General features: G+C 38.4%; 4 protein-coding genes across 4 annotated transcripts; 2 read left to right on the plus strand and 2 right to left on the minus strand.

Annotated features, from left to right (window-relative positions):
- Window positions 1–1,710: 1,710 nt before the first annotated feature.
- On the plus strand, window positions 1,711–2,809 carry LOC143038789 (uncharacterized). Its single transcript, XM_076208328.1, has 2 exons — window positions 1,711–2,651; window positions 2,695–2,809. The coding sequence occupies exons 1-2, from the start codon at window positions 1,711–1,713 to the stop codon at window positions 2,807–2,809; spliced, it is 1,056 nt and encodes a 351-aa protein (XP_076064443.1).
- A 27-nt stretch (window positions 2,810–2,836) lies between these two features.
- Window positions 2,837–6,371, minus strand: LOC143038790 (uncharacterized). Its single transcript, XM_076208329.1, has 2 exons — window positions 4,184–6,371; window positions 2,837–2,847 (listed from the first exon to the last, which is right to left on the minus strand). Exons 1-2 carry the CDS (start codon window positions 6,369–6,371, stop codon window positions 2,837–2,839), a joined length of 2,199 nt encoding a protein of 732 aa, XP_076064444.1.
- Window positions 6,372–6,634: 263 nt separating this feature from the next.
- On the minus strand, window positions 6,635–8,576 carry LOC143038791 (uncharacterized). The gene is made up of 4 exons (XM_076208330.1): window positions 8,499–8,576; window positions 8,088–8,122; window positions 6,930–7,689; window positions 6,635–6,823 (listed from the first exon to the last, which is right to left on the minus strand). Exons 1-4 carry the CDS (start codon window positions 8,574–8,576, stop codon window positions 6,635–6,637), a joined length of 1,062 nt encoding a protein of 353 aa, XP_076064445.1.
- A 6,675-nt stretch (window positions 8,577–15,251) lies between these two features.
- Window positions 15,252–16,554, plus strand: LOC143038792 (uncharacterized). The gene is made up of 2 exons (XM_076208331.1): window positions 15,252–15,363; window positions 15,837–16,554. The coding sequence occupies exon 2, from the start codon at window positions 15,865–15,867 to the stop codon at window positions 16,552–16,554; it is 690 nt and encodes a 229-aa protein (XP_076064446.1). The 5' UTR covers window positions 15,252–15,363; window positions 15,837–15,864.
- The last annotated feature ends 2,020 nt before the right edge of the window (window positions 16,555–18,574 follow it).

Raw genomic sequence — 18,574 nt, forward strand, 5'->3', positions numbered from 1 at the left:
TGAGAATGAATTATCAAAAACAGGAAAACTAGCAGAAAGTGATCAGTACAACTAGGTATGGATAAAAAGAGAGATGAATAAAGAGGAAAGAAAGGAAGAGAAAACAAAAAAACATCGAGGCTAAAGAAAAACAAAACGAGAGCAAAATAGAGTCAGACAAAGAGAAATTCTATTGGAGAGTAGTGGATATGAAAAAGAGGAAATGCTTCATAGGAGAGAAAAACAGAAGGGAAACACAAAACAGGATGGAGGTAACAGAAAACCAAAGGTGTCTTCCACAAATATACATGGATTAACAACAGGCTTTAATGAACTGAATGACTATCTGAAGGAAAAGGAACCTGACATAATGGGAATTGTGGAGATAAAATTGAAAGGTCCATTACTTCCCAACAGTGTAGAACATTGTGTATATAATTATTGGATTAAAAACAGAGAAGTAAAAGAAGGTGGTGGAGTTATGTTCCTAATTAAGAAGGATATAAATGTGAGGAATGTCACATATGGAAGGAATAGAGTGAAAATTATTATAATGGAAATAGAGGACAGGGACAAGAAGAGCAGGGAGTTTGTGGTAAATTATGTGGCTCCCAAAACGGCTTCGTGGGAAGAGAGAGAATATAATATGTTAGAAGACACAAGGATAACACTATATAAGATAATGGAAGATGGAGGAAGAATAGTTATAATGGGAAACTTATATTGTAAAGAAATCTGCTGGGAAGAGATGACAGTGAAGGGTAGATATAACCTATGGGGAAATGTACTATTTGATATGATTATAGAACATACAGTGACACAATGGATACAAGAGAATACTAGGTATAGAAATGATGAGGAACAATCGAGACTAGACCTAATAATCACCTCTGAACCTGAAATAGTGGACAAGATTGAATATAAGACACCACTAAGTAGGAATTACCACATATTAGTAGAACTCGAACTAAATAAAGAAAAATACATGAGAAAAAGGACCATATAGAAAGGGAACAATGATGTATGGAAAAAAATGATAAAATGAGATTTTTTTCAAAAAAGCAGACTGGGAAAGGATATACAAAGGAAACAACAGTAGAAGAGAAATGGAAATTTTTGACAACAATTTATAAGGAAGGAATGGAAAAGTACGTTCCAAAACAAAAACAAGAAAAATGATATGTAAAATGTTGGTACAACAAAAGATGTAGATTTAAAAGATAAAAGGGATAAAGCTTGGATAAAATGGAGGAAACACAAAATATATATATATAATAATAAACGAAAAATGGAAAATATATACTGGTTATGGAAATGAATATGTACAAGTGCGCAGAGAAGAAAAGAGAAAATACGAAAAGGATGTCATAGAAAATGTTAGGATCAACGAAAACTATCTTATAGATTTGTAAATAACAATCATAAAAAAAAAAAGAATTAGTGAAACCACGACAAGGAGGAATAAAATACGCAGAGGAAATAGAAATGGCAGAAATTATGAACAAATATCTTAAATTAGTGTTTACGAAGGAGAACATGCAACTTAGAGATGTCGAGTGGGAGGGGTAAGTCCCCCCTATCAAAGAGATAAAAGTAACAAAGAATGAAGCAACACCTCAACAACCAACCAACACCTCAACAAGATCATCGAGTCCAGAGATCAATCCTCCCAGACCCACTGATGGAATGCTGAGCATACTCCAGTGGAATGCAGGGGGTATCCGCCCGAAAATGGCATCTCTTCTTGCCACGATCCAAGAAGACCAGATAGACGTGGTCCTACTACAGGAAACCCTACTACAAGACCATCACACCTTCCGAGTCCCAGGATACACATGCTACAGGAAAGATATCGGAAGCACAGGGCGAGGACTTGCCACTCTGGTGAAAAATAAAACTCCAAGTGTTCAAATCAAGGACTACCTGGAGTGTGGGGAAGCTACAGAGGTGCTTGTGGTCCAAATACAACTTGCCGGGGTCACCCTCCAATGTTACAATCTGTACTCCCGGCCTACGGAGAAAATCGATCTCTCACAACTGTTTGGAAACTGCGACAGCCATAACATTGTTTTTGGGGGAGATATAAACGCTCACCATCCCATACTCTCCTCTCCTTCAACAACCAACGCCAACGGTCACCATGTCGCGCACCTTCTCAGCGAGTTTCAGGACGTCTGCCTTCTCAACAGCGGAGCACCAACACACATAAGGGGAGGGAGGCTTGATCTCACCTTCCTTCCCGCGAAACTTCGAAGCCTTGCACAGTGGAGGGTCCACCCATTCCTGACCAGTGACCATTACGCAACAATAACGAAGATCAAAATTCCCCAAATTCAGCTGCTCCCTAGCCCACCAAAAGGCTGGAACTCTGCCTTCGCAAAATGGGATAAATTTGCGCAAAGTCTGACAGAGTGGTTTGAAGACTACACTCCCCCACTGGACATCGACAACCAAGAGAAGGACCTTGTGACTGCCTTTCACGCCGCGGCGGACGCTGCAATGCCACGGAAGAAGAAGCCCAAGAGGGAGTGCAAGGACACGTGGTACTACTGTCCCAGAGTCAAAACCCTAAAACACAGAGTCAACCGCCTCAGGAAAATTCACAAGAGGAGGCCCAACGCAGACAACAGGAAGCAACTCCAAGAAGCCATACGACACATGCACGAGGAGTTGCAAGAAATAAGACAGAGAAAATGGCTAGAATGGTGCTCCCAGCTCAACAGTCATACAACCACCAGGGAGCTATGGAGATGGCTACACAGAGTCTCTGGAAAAAACAGGACCAGCAGGATCATCCACCCGGATCCGGAACAAGAAGCAGACCGCCTAGCAATCGATTTTGCCCAAAGGACATCTCCTACGCAGCTTCTGTGCGCAACCAAGGTGGATAAGCCAATCAAGTTTGAGAAGTTGGCTTATCCACCTTGGTTTCTGGATCAAGCCCTCAGTAAGGCTAGGGCCAACCATTTTAAAACTTCCGTCCCCTCAAGTTTTCACCGCTCCTTTAAGGACATTTTAAAAATTCCATTTAATAATACCATCAGTTCTTCTACTAAATTGTTTCCTCATGAACGTCTCACTATTGCCTATCACTATCCTAACACCGTGCGTAAGCAAATTGTGAACGTTCAACAAAAACTAAAGGAAGTTGAGTCACCTGGTGTTTATTGTTTGCCCTGCAAAGATTGTGATTTGGTTTACTTGGGTCAAACCGGGAGAGACCTGAACACTAGATTGGCAGAACATAAAAGGTCAATTAGGTATGGGCAAGAAAATTCGGCTGTATTTCTTCATGTCAAAAATAAGAATCATTCTTTCGACTGGGGTAAGGCCAGATTAGTGTTCAAGTCCCACTGCGGTTTCAGGAGGAAAATAGTCGAATCAGCATTAATTGAGGAATGCCCTAATATTAATATTTCTAAAGGGCAGTGGACACCTGACATAATCTCACGCGCAGCAGTAGCCAAGTTGGTGCTGACGCTACATCCTCCCCTCTCCTCATCTCCTCCCTCCTCCGCCACCCCAGTTTGCCCCGCGCCTGAGTGAGGTCAACTGTCCACATCTCTTCTTACTGTAGTTTATAAGTCCCCTCTGTTCTCTATCTTATGTACTTTCCTGAAGAGGGCTACAGTTGATAGCCGAAATATAGGATTTTTCTTTATTCGAAGTTTATTCTTTCTCCGACTGTGGGTTCCTGTGTGTAATTTACAAATGTGCTACTACATTTCTGTTTAGAAAAAAAAATATATATATATATATTCTTTATGGCATATATAATTGTATGTAACAGCAAATTGAGCTCTGATGAGTTTCCGATGAAGAGTTTCAAGTCTTCTAAAGATCTCTCTAGCATGGGGAGGTAAAGAAAAAATCAAGTTGCCGATAGAAGCCATCTAATGGGTAGAACAGGATACAAGACGTTTCTCTAATCACAGTTAGCATTTTCAATTGTAACAATAATTTTTTTTTTTTTTTTTTTTTGTATTTGGTAGATAATGTTTATCTACACACGGGCCTTTCTCCATTCGGAGGCCCGTAAGTGTTGAGTCGCTCTGTGTTCAACTACTCCGGCGTTTTTGTAGTTATCTGGGCGGAGGGTATCCGACCAGGATGTGGGCAAGCCGTTCTATGTTTTCGGTGATGTTGTAAACTATGTCGGCTCCAGTCTTCCAAGCTTCGGGGGACATTGGGTTGAACTGTCTACCTCTTCTCAGGGCGATGGTGTGAGCGCACTCTAGTAGGTAGTGAAGGAGAGGTTCTGAGGTGTTCATCCCGCAGTGATCGCATTCCCTTTCCTGTCGTTCAATGATTTCCCAGCAGCATTTGTACCCTAGCCTGAGCCTGTGGATGATCACGGAGAGTCCTCTGTTGGCGATCTTGGTGGCGGGATGAGGGCACAATTTGGTGGCCCTCTCGTACCACTTTGCACTTGCTGATGCTGAGTTTATTGATCTTCTGTGGTTGGCTACCTTTGTTCGTTGTAGGTGGTCTCTAGCCCAGCTTTTGATTAATGTGGTTGATGGTTGGACTTTGATTTCAATGTGAGGATGGTAGCGTGCTGCCTTGGCCATCTCATCTGCTCGTTCGTTTCCGTGTACCACTATGTGGCTGGGTATCCAGTTGATGATGACTGGGCGATTTTGTCTGTTGTGTAGCTGCAGGAGGTAGAGTATTGTTGTGATAATGTTAATGTTGGTGGGTATGTCCTTCTTCTGGAGTACTTGTGTCACCGCAAGAGAGTCTGTGTGTATGACCACCGGCCCTTGTAGTTGGCTTGAGTACTCCAGGGCTTTTTGCATTGCCACCAGCTCAGTCTGTAGGGTCGAGCAGTGGTCTGATGTGCGCCAGGCGGCGGTGTATGTTGCGGAGTATACTCCTGCACCTGTTATGCCGTTCTCCGGGTCGACAGTGCCGTCAGTGTAGCAGACAAAACCATTCTGGGACTCCGTTGCCTGGATCGCTGTTCGTGCAGCGTCTCTCAGTTCCCCTAGTGAGCAGTGATTCTTTGCATGTGGTAGTTGTGTGTGGTTGAAAGTAGTTGTTGGGGATGCCCACGGGGCTGGAGGTCGGTATTTCAGGCATGCCCTGTTTGGCTTCAGAGCCTTTAGGTGCCCTTCCATGCCTGTCGCGCGGATTTGGTCTCCTAGGTGTCCGACGTATGTATCTGGTCGTGGTAGGTCCGGGTGCGCGTCCAGGTGAGCCTTGAGTTTAGTCCTGAGATGTGAGTCCCTGTCGCTCAGCAGGGCCTTGGCTGCCGCGGTGCAGTTCCGGGTCTGAATCCTGGCCATCAGTGGTGGTATGCCAGATTCCATCTGTAGGTTGCTTTTTCTGGTCCACATGGGAGCACCTAGGATGAGGCGAAGGGCGTTGTTTTGAGCAACTTCAAGTGATTCTTCCTGTTGTGATGTTAGATGTGATAGGACAGGTGCTCTATATTCAATAATGGGTCGGATGCAATACTTGTAGTAGTGTTCCAGTACCAGGGGGCTGGCACCCGCATCAAGTGATTGCATATATCTCATCGGAGCTGTCTTCGTTTTTGTCATTTGCTTCAGCCTCTGGATTTGAAGAGAGGATGACAAGGTTTTCTGCACAGTTACTCCAAGATAGGTGAAGTCATCCACCCACTCAAGATCTTGCTGGTGTATGGAGATTGGCCTTGGGTTTGCCATTTTAATAGCCATGGCTTTTGTCTTCCTTACGTTTATCTTGAAGCCTAGGTGTGTGCAGCTTTTTTGTATGGTGTTGAGTGCTTTTTGGGCATTGGTGCGGCAGTTGGGTCCCTTGCTGACAATGGCGATGTCGTCAGCATATATGAAGATCTCAACGTTCCGTGGTCGTGGGAGGGAGGCTATGTTGTCCATGTGCACGTTGAACAGGTAGGGACTCAAGATGCCTCCTTGAGGGGTGCCGTATTCCAGGTCTTTGTAGCTAGACATGGAGCCCTGGAAACGGACTCTAGCCCGTCTGTTTTGGCAGTATGCCTGTACCCATGCCAGAAGGTTGCCTGCGATTCCCTTCTCGACGAGAGAAGTCAGCATCGCTGAGGGGTTGACCAATTCGAAGGCTTTTTCTAAGTCCAGGAAGACGACGATTGCCTTTTTCCCGTTGACGAAGCTGAGGAAGTCCATTATGCACTCCGTGGTTCCCACCATACCCCGATAGGCGTACAACTGTGGATGGAGTGGCCCTACTTTCCATTTCAGCCTGTTGAGCACCATTTTCTCGACGGTCTTCTCTATACAGCTAAGTAGGGAGATGGGTCTATAGCTGTTGGCCTCCTTGTACTTTGGGATAGGAACTATATCCTGGGTATTCCAGTTTCTAGGTCTCGCGTGTTGCGCTAGGGTGCGATTTGCCAAGAGTAGAATGGCAAAGATTAATAGGATCATTTCTTGATAAACAGACAATCTCCTTTGCAAAACAGCAGTTTTATACAAATTCGATTACTCTTTCTTCTGCAACATCCATTAATTGAACATTAAGTTCGGTAATTGACACACTGTCTTTGCAAATATCTGACAAATAATATAAAGTAACTACATGCTCTAAGCAATTTAAATCATAAAGAATAATGACAAACTAGTCGTAACATTACAGGATCAACTGTCTGATTTTCTATTGGTTCGACTTCAACTCTCATAACCTTCTTAATTTAATGGTTAGAAAAATCTTCCTTATATATTCGCGGTTCAACTGGCCAGATTTCTTCATTTTGGGACAAGAAAGCAGGTCCTTCAGACCATCTACTGGTTTGTCTATCTCTGGTAGCATCATCGGCAGGATTATCTCTGCTCGAGACATACATCCTTAGAATTCTCTCAAATCTGAGACACTCTATTAGCTACAAAGGTTTTAAATCTTATATGATCATTATGCAAGTATTTTAGTACTGTAGTTGAATCTGTCCGAATATAAATTTGACTCATCTTTAAAGGTAATTCTCTCACTATCACACACTTCAATATAATGGCAAGCGTGGCTGCTACCAATTCAAGTCTTGGAATAGTAATTGATTTCAGAGGTGCTACTTTGGCCTTTCCCAAAATGAAGCTACACTGGATCGTACCATCAACATGATTGTATTTTAAATATACCACTGAACAATATGCTAATTCACTAGAGTCGCAAAAAATGTGACACTTAATTGACTCTACTTTTGACGTTATACCTGTCTTCGTACAACGATCAATCCTAAACAGCTTGAACTTATTCACCTTTGACATCCAAACATTTATTTGTCCTTTATCTCTTTCACTCAAAGTACAATCCCATCCAATGCCGTTTCTAAATAAATTTTGTGACAATACTCTTCCTTCAAGAACAACTGGTGCTAACATACCCAATGGGTCGTAAGCTTTATCAATTACTGCTAGCAATTCTCTCTTTGTCCTAGGTATCTCATCAATGTTGAGTGGTATACTCATTTTTTCTTTGCCAAGAGACCAATTTAATCCTAATGTCTTTTTTACTACATCTTTATTCTCGATGAACTTCTCAATGCTATCACTACACTTATCTTTGGGTAAGCTCTTCAAAACTTCAAGGGAATTACTATTGAACTTTGTCAAATTGAATCCACCTTTGCTACAAAGGTCTATCACACCAATATTATTGTCAATCAACTCACCAATGGCATCGGATGACACCAACAGATCATCTACATAGAAGTTATTAAGAACTATTTCACTTACTGATTTGTGAAACTGACTGCCGTGATCTTGTATAACTCATTTTAGAGCATAATTTGCAATACTAGGTGAGCAACTAGTACCAAATGGATGAGAAGTCATCTGTAGCTTAACTATATCTCTTCCTATGTGTCTATCTTTCCACCACAAGAAACGCAAATAATCTCTATCATCTTCAGGTACTTTAACTTGATAATACATATTTTCTATGTCCGCAGTACACGCATATAGTCCTAATCTAAATCTCAAATGGACACCTAACAGAAGATTACTTATATCGGGTCCTTGTCGCAACAGATCGTTTAACGATAAATCATTTACACGTGCTGCACAATGAAATACTACACGTACTTTATCCTTTTTGGTAGGATGACGCACTCCAAAATGTGGAATATACCATACTTGTTGATTCCTCACCTCACACTTAGGTACTTCTTCGGCGTATCCTTTCTCTAGTAAATTAATCACAAATTGCTTATATTGCCTATAATATTCATCATCCTTGAATTTACGCTTTAACTACTGAAGTCTTTTGACCGCCATAGGTTCACTATCAGGAACTATCCTAGGTTTCTCTATCATTGGCAAAGGAATCTCGTACTTTCCATTAATCATTTGCCTACACCCAGACTCAACAAATTGTAACCGTCCTCTATCTTCCATGCTAGGTTTTACCGAATTCAGTGATGAATCCACAAACTCTCTATTATACGATTCAATTAATTTCCTTTCTAAATAATTACCATCAACCTTTATCTTATTCACAGGAACTTCATGATTATTGTCTATTATTCTTCCACAGAATATTCATCCTAAACGTGTTCTCACAGTATATGGATCTCCTACTTTCTCTGCATGCACAACCTCCCAAGGTTCAGACTCTTCTGGGACATTACTTCCTATCATGGTTTCTATTTCTCCCTGGCTGTGATCAAATTCTAATTTCATCAAATGTTTCCTTTTCTCTATATTATTCTTTCTAATACTATGACCTTGATTGAGAGGAAGTTTCTTCACTGCAAATACAGGTGGTAATCTAATTTGGTTATTTCCTTCTATGTCAGCCACTGACATCCCTTCAACATTAAGACAAGACATTTCTCTTGTGCATACTATTGTACTAACTTGTAACATAGTTGACTGATAGTTCAAGTCTGTCATTCCAAGTTTCTGCAATAAATTCTTAGTACAAAATGTGACTGAGCTACCATTGTCAAGGTAACATCTGGTATTAACAACCTTACCATTTAACTCTACTTGAACTGGGATAGCAGAAGTGTCTCCTACTGAATCCTTCAATTGACTGGATAATACTTAAACTCTAGAATCATTAACCTCATTAGGGACCACTGGATTTACCGTTACTTCTTTACTTCCTTCAACCCTGAAATTCTTATTCGCCCTATGCATAATTGTAAGATGTGAACCACCGCATTGTTCACAAGTTCGAATCACTCTACACTGTCACGCTTTATGTCCTTTCCTTAAACACTTGAAACAAAGTTCTAAATTGAACGCTTTATTCAACTTCTCTTCATAAGTTAACCATCTTAATTCTGGACACACATCAATGACATGCTCTTCCTGACATAACCAACAAGAAAGTCTTGCTTTCTGTGTCACATTGACATGAACCCTTCCATCATGTTGTTCTATACCTTTCTTTTAATTCATCTTTCTATTTGAATTCCATGTGTTCGCTTCTACTTTCTTATCTCTAAATCCTCCCTTAATGCTTCTACCAAATGTTGGGTTATTCAATATTCTTACTTCTTTTTCTAAAAATCTTACTAATTCTTTAACGTCCACTAACTTCCCACTCTCAGCTAACTCGTCGACTATTCTCCTCCATCTGTCCTGTAAATATTTGGCTAATTTCTCAACTAACTGACGCAAAGTCCTAAGATTATGTAATTCTGAAATTCCATAGCGAATACCCGATATAGCACTTATACATGAATCTAATTCGACAATGAAGTCATCTAATGTCTTAACATTCTCTTCCTTAATTTCAGGTCAAGCAAGAACTTTATTTATGTGCATTAAAGCAATTCGTTCTTTATTTCCATATCTTTTGTTTAATTCACTTCTCGCCTTTTGATAACCCTCTTTTGGATCTAAATGTAAGCACGTTCTAACTATCTTGTGTGGTTTACCTTCTGTATATTGTTTTAGGTATTGTAACTTTTCATTATCTGACACATGCTTGCTATCAATTAACATGTCGAAATCTTTAATAAATTCAAAGTACCTGTCTAGCTGACCATTAAATTTAGTTATCACATGAACAGGCATCGTGTTTTTGGTCATTAAAGTCGTAATCATGTCTCTATTTGTCTGTTGGCCATCACTATTACTCTGATTTGTACTTCTGCAGTCACGAGAATCATTTTCTAAATTAACATTTACATTACTTTCAAATTTACTCAAAATATTAAATTCTGCCTTAGCTGATTCTAATTCCGTTTCTAACTCAAGCTTATCCTGCTCTAGTTTTAATCTATGCAATTCCTTTTCTAACTCTTGTTTTATTTTCAACTTCTGTAATTTGATGTCTAAGCTCGCCCTCTTAGCCATCACCTTACCTAATTGACTACCTAGGTCACTTTCTCCTGCTTGAGATACACTATCTATTGGTTTCAGTGTACCATCTATTTCCTCTTCCACTGGTGTTCTATTGAAAGCTAGTATTTCGTGAACTACTTCATCTACATCTAATTCCTCAGCTGTCACCAACTCCTGTGTCTTACTTATAAGTTCTGCCTTATTGCCAAAATGCGATTGACTCTTGGCTTTCAAATATTGTTTCAGTTGATACTTGGTGGCCTTTTCCATTTTGTTCAATATTAGAATGTTTAACACTCACTCACTATTGATAAATAAATAGAAATTAGAAAACTATCCTTCATTTACATTCAAAGTTCAAGTCTCCTTAATCACATGTTCCGAATTAACATGTTGTGAATAATGAAGTTTGAGATTTGAATTAGAGAGAAATATAGTTTTCCAGTTTCTAATTCGGTTATGAGAGTTGAAGTCGAACCAATAGAAAATCAGACAGTTGATCCTGTAATGTTACGACTAGTTTGTCATTATTCTTTATGGTTTAAATTGCTTAGAACATGTAGTTATCTTATATTATTTGTCAGATATTTGCAAAGACAGTGTGTCAATTACCGAACTTAATGTTCAATTAATGGATGTTGCAGAAGAAAGAGTAATCGAATTTGTACAAAACTGCTGTTTTGCAAAGGAGATTGTCTGTTTATCAAGAAATGATCTTATTAATCTTTACAGTTCTATAAGGAAACTTAAACCGATGTTGCTGAATAGTGTACTCAGGGTAGGAGGTAGACTAGTTAACTTAGAATTGCCCCTGGATATGAAACATCCAATTATTCTTCCCCATGAACATCATGTGACTAATGTAATCATTCAACACTATCACATGAAAGTAGGACACATGGGAAGGCAAGCAATGTTAAATCAATTAAGACATATATAACGGGTAATTAAAGGTAATTCAGCTGTAAGGAAGGTTTGTCTAAATGTGTCACTTGTAGACGTTTCAAGAGTTCAACAATCACTCAAGAGATGGCAGCCTTGCCAGTAGATAGAGCAAATGTAAATCAGAAACCATTTTTTGTGACTGGAGTTGATATGGAATAATATTTACTTGTCTATCCATTAGAGCTATATATCTTGACATTTTACATGATTTGACGGCAGAGGGCGTGATAAATGCATTTATCAGGTTTATGTCCAGACGGGGTACAGTTGGTAATTTGATTAGTGATCACGGCACAAACTTCATTGGAGCAAATAAGGTATTGAGGGACAATCTTACTATGCGTCATATTAGTGCTGAATTAGCCAAAAGAGGTGTGTATTGGGTATTCACTCCTCCTGGAGGTTTTCATCATGGTGGTGTTTTTGAGAGAATAATAGGAGTAGTCAGACGAGTTTTTGAAGTTGTGAAAGGTTCACAAATTTGTCCGATGATAGTTTGAGTACATTTTTTTTTTGTGAAGTTGAGAGTACAATTAACAGTCGTCCTCTAACTGTAGTATCACATGATGTGGAAGATTTGTGCCCCATCACCCCTAATTCTTTACTTAATTTGGATAATTATGTAGTGACACTTGATAGTGAAGAAATGCTCTGTGAGAGCAGAAAGAAATTGAGACAGGTACAGCATTTAGCCAAAGAGTTTTGGCGAAGATGGCAGAGGGAGTGTTTGCCTTGTCTGCAAGAACGCCAGAAATGGTTGAAAGTCAATAGGAATCTTAAGGAAGGAGCTATTGTCTTAATGGTGGGGAATAATACACCACGCAGTCATTGGCTATTACCAAGGGTTGTGAAAGTAATAAAAGGCAAAGATGGACTAATCAGACAAGTGGAAATAGTACGTGGTAAAAAACTCTATAAGCGACCTATTTCCAAACTAATACTACTATTAGAAGGTGACTCAGTGTAGAAATTTGACTTCCCGTCATTGACTTTGTGATCCTGGGCGATCACAAGGGGAAGGGTGTGAGCGTGATTGCACTATGTATAAGAATATCTTGATGTATGATATTATACAGGCAAATTATATGATATGTACTAAGGTTAATTACGAATCACGGCATATGACATATGATCTGTGTCGAGTACCGATTGTATAATGTTCGAGTGTATCGACAAATTGTATATGTACTAAGGTTAATTATGAATCACGGTCTATGACGTTTGATGTATGTTGAGTACATATTGCACAATGTCTGAGTGTAATATGAAAATATATATATGTGAGAAAATATCGATGACATGTTCGAGAAAAAAATTAACTTAATGGCAACCACAAGCCTGTGCTGTTACGCACATAGTTACAATGTATGTAAAATAAGATGGAAAATTTTATTGTCGAAATTGATGTACTGTAACGATCATTATATATATAATAAAATAGAATAAGATTAAAGAAACTCTAGAGAAAAGGGGAATGTTGAGTGGAACATAACTCGTATATTTATTTACGATCCCTTAAATGTATTCCTACGCGAAGAAAGTAGTGCGAATTTCCCTCGCCAGAATCGTAATGATAGCTATCCTTTCTGTGTCTAGACATTGAGCTGTTAACACCTCCGTAAGTGCCATGGAAGTCATTATTGGTAAGCATTGAAAGAGTAAATTTTTATTTTTGTGTATTGTTAACTGATGAAGAATATGTAAGAGTTAGTGCATAAGTCATATTAATTAGTTATGTATTTGGTTTCTCAGAATGAAAGAGGATCACGGAGATATTTGATGATGTACGTTATGGAGGCGGGTAAATAAAATCATGGTAGGAATCATGAAGTTGAGTTCATTGATTGTTTTATTGGTGAATAATGTGTTTAATTATTGTATTGATTTAATAGATTAATTGTGAATGCAAATTAAAATGTGATGCAATTTGCAAAAACCACACACGGCCCCACACATACGGCTCCACATACACAATATATATATATATATTTATATATATATATACATATATATATATGCAAGCAATCACATCACCGTGATACAAAAATGCAAAATAACCACAGGAGAAAGGAAACTTGGAGACAGTAAGTACTTTCGTATATTACATCTTCAGACTAAATGACAGAGATACAGAGTAGGGTTTAAATATAAGTATCAGGTGGCAACCATAGGGGGGAAAGGGGGGAGACCTGACCAACACATAAGGGTCAATCTGGCGGAAAGATCGCGGTGACCATTTGGGTTATCAGTTTATCACATTTAAAATGACCATAGATTAAGTTTATATTTTTGTCAAACGTGCCTGATATTAAGCAAGATTCTATTATATTTCTTGCAAGCTTTTTCCTTTAGCTAAAATTGTTGCCTTAGACCAATCAATATGATGGTTGTATAATGATTTATGTTGGAATAACGCATTGTTTTCCTGGGCAGATCTCACACTATATTTTGTTGGGAAATCCTTGTTTCTAAGTTTTTCCCAGTTTGTCCAATATAAAATTTATTACAATCTTGACAAGGAATTTTATAGACCACACCGTTGTTGTCAGGAGGGCTGTTCTTAATTAATTTTTTCTTAATGGTGTGGTCATATTTAAAGGCTACTTTGATATCCAATTTTTTTGAGTAGGTTAACAATACCAAGAAAATTTTCATGAAAAGGAAGGACAAGTGTATTTAGTTGTTTATGATTTCCTAGTTCTTGATTTCAAGCTTTGTGAAAGCGTTTCTTGGCTGTCTTGTGACATAGATTAAGAATATTAATAGGATATTTGGAGGAAAAGTTAAAATATCCTATTCATATATATATATATATATATATATATATATATATATATATATATATATATATGTATATATACATATACATATATATATATGTATATATATATTTATGTATATATACATATATATATTTATATATATATATGTATATATACATATACATATATATATATATACATATATATATTTATATATACATATATATATATATTTGTATATATATATATATATATATATATATATATATATTAGGGTGTTTCAAAAATTGAAACTTGTTGGATTTTTATGAGCAACCTCTCATTTCGTTTATTTTCATCAGAAAACTAATTTAGCAAAATTTATACTATAAAGTCCACATCTTGATGTCGCGCAGAGCTACAGCAATCAGTACCTAAACAGAACTCATAGAGGCATAACGTGTTCACTCCTGTCTTGTACAATAGTGAGTTGTTCATCTCTGTGAAGCGTACACAACATTTTAAGGGAACGTATTTATCATTATTTATCTATATCTCAAACATTTATTGATACATATAGAAGTATATCACTCCTAGAACGAATTATTAAATACAATAATATTAATGAATGCAATACCCCAAGATCTTACATCATGAATGGCATGTTTGTTGACTACACCATGTTATGTAATCGACTAGTTGGTGTTCCTATATCTCGCAGAGCTACAGAAGTCAGTACCTATACAGAACTCATGGAGGCAAAACGTGCTCACTCCTGTCTTGTACAACAGTGAGTTGTTCATCTCTGTGATGTGCACACAACATTCTAAGGTTACGTATTCATCATTATTTATCTAAATCTGAAACATTTATTGATACATATAGAAGTATATCACTCCTAGAACGAATTATTAAATACAATAATATTTATGAATGCAACACCTCAAGATCTTGCATCATGAAAAGCATGTTTGTTGACTACACCATGTTATGTAATCGACTAGTTGGTGTTCCTATATCTCGCAGAGCTACAAAAGTCAGTACCTATACAGAAGTCATGGAGGCAAAACGTGTTCACTCCTGTCTTGTACAACAGTGAGTTGTTCATCTCTGTGAAGTGCACACAACATTTTAAGGGTACGTACTTATCATTATTTATCTAAATCTGAAACATTTATTAATACATATAGAAGTATATCACTCCTAGAACGAATTATTAAATACAATAATATTTATGAATGCAACACCCCAAGATCTTACATCATGAAAAGCATGTTTATTGACTACACCATGTTATGTAATCGACTAGTTGGTGTTCCTATATCTCGCAGAGCTACAGAAGTCAGTACCTATACAGAACTCATGGAGGCAAAACGTGTTCACTCCTGTCTTGTACAACAGTGAGTTGTTCATCTCTGTGAAGTGCACACAATAGTTTAAGGGTACGTATTTATCATTATTTATCTAAATCTGAAACATTTATTAATACACATAGAAGTATATCACTCCTAGAACGAATGATTAAATACAATAATATCTATGAATGCAATACCCCAAGATCTTACATCATGAATGGCATGTTTGTTGACTATACCATGTTATGTAATCGACTAGTTGGTGTTCCTATATATCTAAGAATGTTATTATTATATTCACTGTATTTTGCATTAGTTTTCATTGTTATATTATAGTTAGATAGTTTTGATAACTAGTTCAATATTATTTGGTCAATCTCTTATGTTATAAACTTTATAGCCTAGGAAATAATCTCCGTCAAGTTTCTTACATAAATACATTAGTTTGCCATCTATAATCGATATTCAACATTTTCTCTCATAGCAGTTCAAAGAAAATGCACTCTGATTTTAGATAAAATATAATAAATCAGATAATCATAAGTGTTTGTTATTTGCAGGCCTTGTTGGTCCACTGCCTCTATTCAAATGGCTGAGTTGCGGTCAAAGGATAAACTCTGGCTGGTTGACGGACTAGCAACGAACGAGTTACCACAAAACATGCTTCCGCTCACTGGAGAAGTGTTGAGGGTTTTGGAATGGCATGGAGGAGAAGTAACGGTACTTGTTCCCTTAGCCTCCGCCCTGGGGTCAAACGTGGAAGAACTCAGTCCAAGTGCTAGCACAGTCCACAGACATCGCAGTAAACATCGTGAAGAAAGAGCCGCCGAAATCAAGGAGTCTTTCTCTCCAACAATTCCCCTGACTGTCCACTGGGATGGGAAGTTGATGCCCGCACTAACTAATGGAGAAGTATTGGATCGCCTTCCTATTCTTGTTTCTGGAGAAGGAGTTCTCAAGCTGCTTGCTGCTCCGGTCACCGATGGTAAAGCTGAGCCGACAGCCACCACAATTATTAACGTCATCAAGGAATGGAGCCTTCAAGAGAGGATTGCAGCGCTTTGCTTCGACACGACTGCCACTAACACCGGTCCCAAAGGCGGTGTCTGTCTGCGTCTGCAGCAGATCCTTGGACGTGATCTCTTGAATCTAGCTTGTCGACATCATGTTTTGGAGCTTCTACTAGAGGCGATCTTCTCTGCATTGGTTCCAGAGGTGTCACGGAGCCCTCATATCACAATTTTTCAGCAAATCGAAGAGTTTTGGCCTTTTGGATAAAACAGACTATCGGATAGCCGAAGATACAATTCGAAGTACATCGTGGGCCAGTGATGTCCTCAATTTCTGCCAAAATCAGCTACACTTTAAATCATCCGCCCGACAACTACAGAGAGCTCCTTGAGTTGGTCTTTGTCTTTCTTGGAGGGGTGCCACATGTCTGCCAAAGAATCACTTTTCGAAAACCCGGGGTTGTTCATCGAGCCATATATGGCTTGAAGATGTGGATCTTAATTCCCCAGTTCTCTCAGCATCAACAACAAAGACCCTCGTCCTCCCGTGTAGCACGATCGGGCATTCTGGAGAATCTGAGTGACTTCTGCATTTTTCTTGCCAAGCATTACGTTCGTGCCTGGTTCTTGGCACGTTCAGCCGTCAGTGCTCCCCGTCATGACATCGCCATTTTCAAGGCTCTGGAAGAGGAACACAACGAGATCATCAGGAAGGCAGGAACGAAGACGCTGGCACGCCATCTCTGGTATCTGTCTGAGATTAACGTTGATATGGCACTCTTTGATGAAGAACTGTCTCTTCAGGAGAAGGAGTTGTTCGTCGCAAACATGAAGGTAGTTGACGGATCCGAAGAGACTTCTTCCCGTCTTAGGACTCTTCCAAATGGAATGAAAGACAAAACCGTGGCCTCCTTTGCAACTAAAAATACCAAGCGATTCTTTGAACTCATGAACATCGACACAAGTTTTTTTGACGAGGACCCGGCAAATTGAAAAGATAACCCTTCCTATCAAGCTGGTCTGCAACGAGTTGAAGAGCTGGTTGTGACCAACGATACAGAGGAGCGTGGGGTGGCTCTGGTCCAGGAATTCACGAAGAGTGGAAGGACCAAGGCAGAAGACCAACTTCAGTTCCTTCTTCAGATAGTCGAAGGCCACCGCAGGGAATTCCCCCGTCGGACCAAATCCTGCCTCATTCAGAACTTGAAATGAATTGCGCGACATGATACCATTGGCCGATGCTCTTCAAAATTTTCTCATTTGATTTTTTAGTTAAAAAGAACAAAATAAAAGGTTGCTCATAATTCTCAGTTGAATTTGAATTTTTACCCATATAACTGTAAAACACCCTAATATATATACATATATATATATATATAATATATATATATATATATATATGTACATATATAGATACGTAAATATATATATATATATATGTATAAATTTGTATATATATATTATATACATAGTATATATATACACACACACACACACATATATATATATATATATATATATATATATATATATATATATATATATATTTGTGTATTTTGGGAGCAGGTTCTCTTTTAAACATGTTTGATTGAATACGACAGCATTCTGGAAGTTGTTGATTTTCTTTCTTGTATTTTCTATTTTTCTAATTATATTCTTCCCTTGGATAGGGTGGGCATAGACCAATTCCTTATACTTCTCCATTTTATTACACGACGTTTCGTCTTTAATAAGACATCTTCTGGTATTTCTGTTTTAAAGATACAATAGATATTTATGATACTAGTCTGAATTACATTGATTGTTGCACATTTACAATTTATATCAAATCTTACAATTACATTTACATTTTAAATTTGAATGAATAATAACACTAAAGATAATATTATTAATAATAATAATGATAATAATAATATTAATAACTACTTCTTGCCTTAGGTGAAAAGGATGGCTAGCGGCTACATGTTGACCCTGGGCGACCTTCTCCTAGGAAGGTGTGAGGAGATTAGCGGATTACCCGTGACCTCTGTCCTTTTAAATGGTTCAGAGACCTGATGAAGAGAGGGGGTGGGGGAGGAGGAGGAGGAGGAGGGAGAGGAGAGGGTGAAGCTGAGGGGGAGGGGGTGGTAGGGGCGGAATATTGCAATTTATGGCTATACAAGGGGATATTAGATATTAGGTCACATTGCAAATTGATGGAAGGGGCTTTTTCTCTAATGTATACAGATTCTAAGAGCTGGAGTTTTCTTGAATTATAATGGTGTCCAATGATTTTAGTATTTTTAGAT

Source organism: Oratosquilla oratoria, chromosome 25, assembly GCF_046742065.1.
Source record: "Oratosquilla oratoria isolate Oo_2021 chromosome 25, ASM4674206v1, whole genome shotgun sequence".
In the NCBI taxonomy this organism is placed as follows: Eukaryota; Metazoa; Arthropoda; class Malacostraca; order Stomatopoda; family Squillidae; genus Oratosquilla; species Oratosquilla oratoria.

Bases quoted from the DNA above. Each gene is read 5' to 3' on its own strand.
- LOC143038789 (XM_076208328.1), top strand. From the start codon at position 1,711: ATGGCATCTCTTCTTGCCACGATCCAAGAAGACCAGATAGACGTGGTC. The intron at 2,652-2,694 runs GCAAGAAATAAG...TGGTGCTCCCAG, and splicing joins CGACACATGCACGAGGAGTT to CTCAACAGTCATACAACCAC.
- LOC143038790 (XM_076208329.1), bottom strand. From the start codon at position 6,371: ATGATCCTATTAATCTTTGCCATTCTACTCTTGGCAAATCGCACCCTA.
- LOC143038791 (XM_076208330.1), bottom strand. From the start codon at position 8,576: ATGATAGGAAGTAATGTCCCAGAAGAGTCTGAACCTTGGGAGGTTGTG. The intron at 8,123-8,498 runs GTGAGAACACGT...TTAATTTACTAG, and splicing joins AAGTAGGAGATCCATATACT to AGAAAGGATACGCCGAAGAA. The intron at 6,824-6,929 runs GTGAGAGAATTA...AAACCTTTGTAG, and splicing joins TTATATTGAAGTGTGTGATA to CTAATAGAGTGTCTCAGATT.
- LOC143038792 (XM_076208331.1), top strand. From the start codon at position 15,865: ATGGCTGAGTTGCGGTCAAAGGATAAACTCTGGCTGGTTGACGGACTA.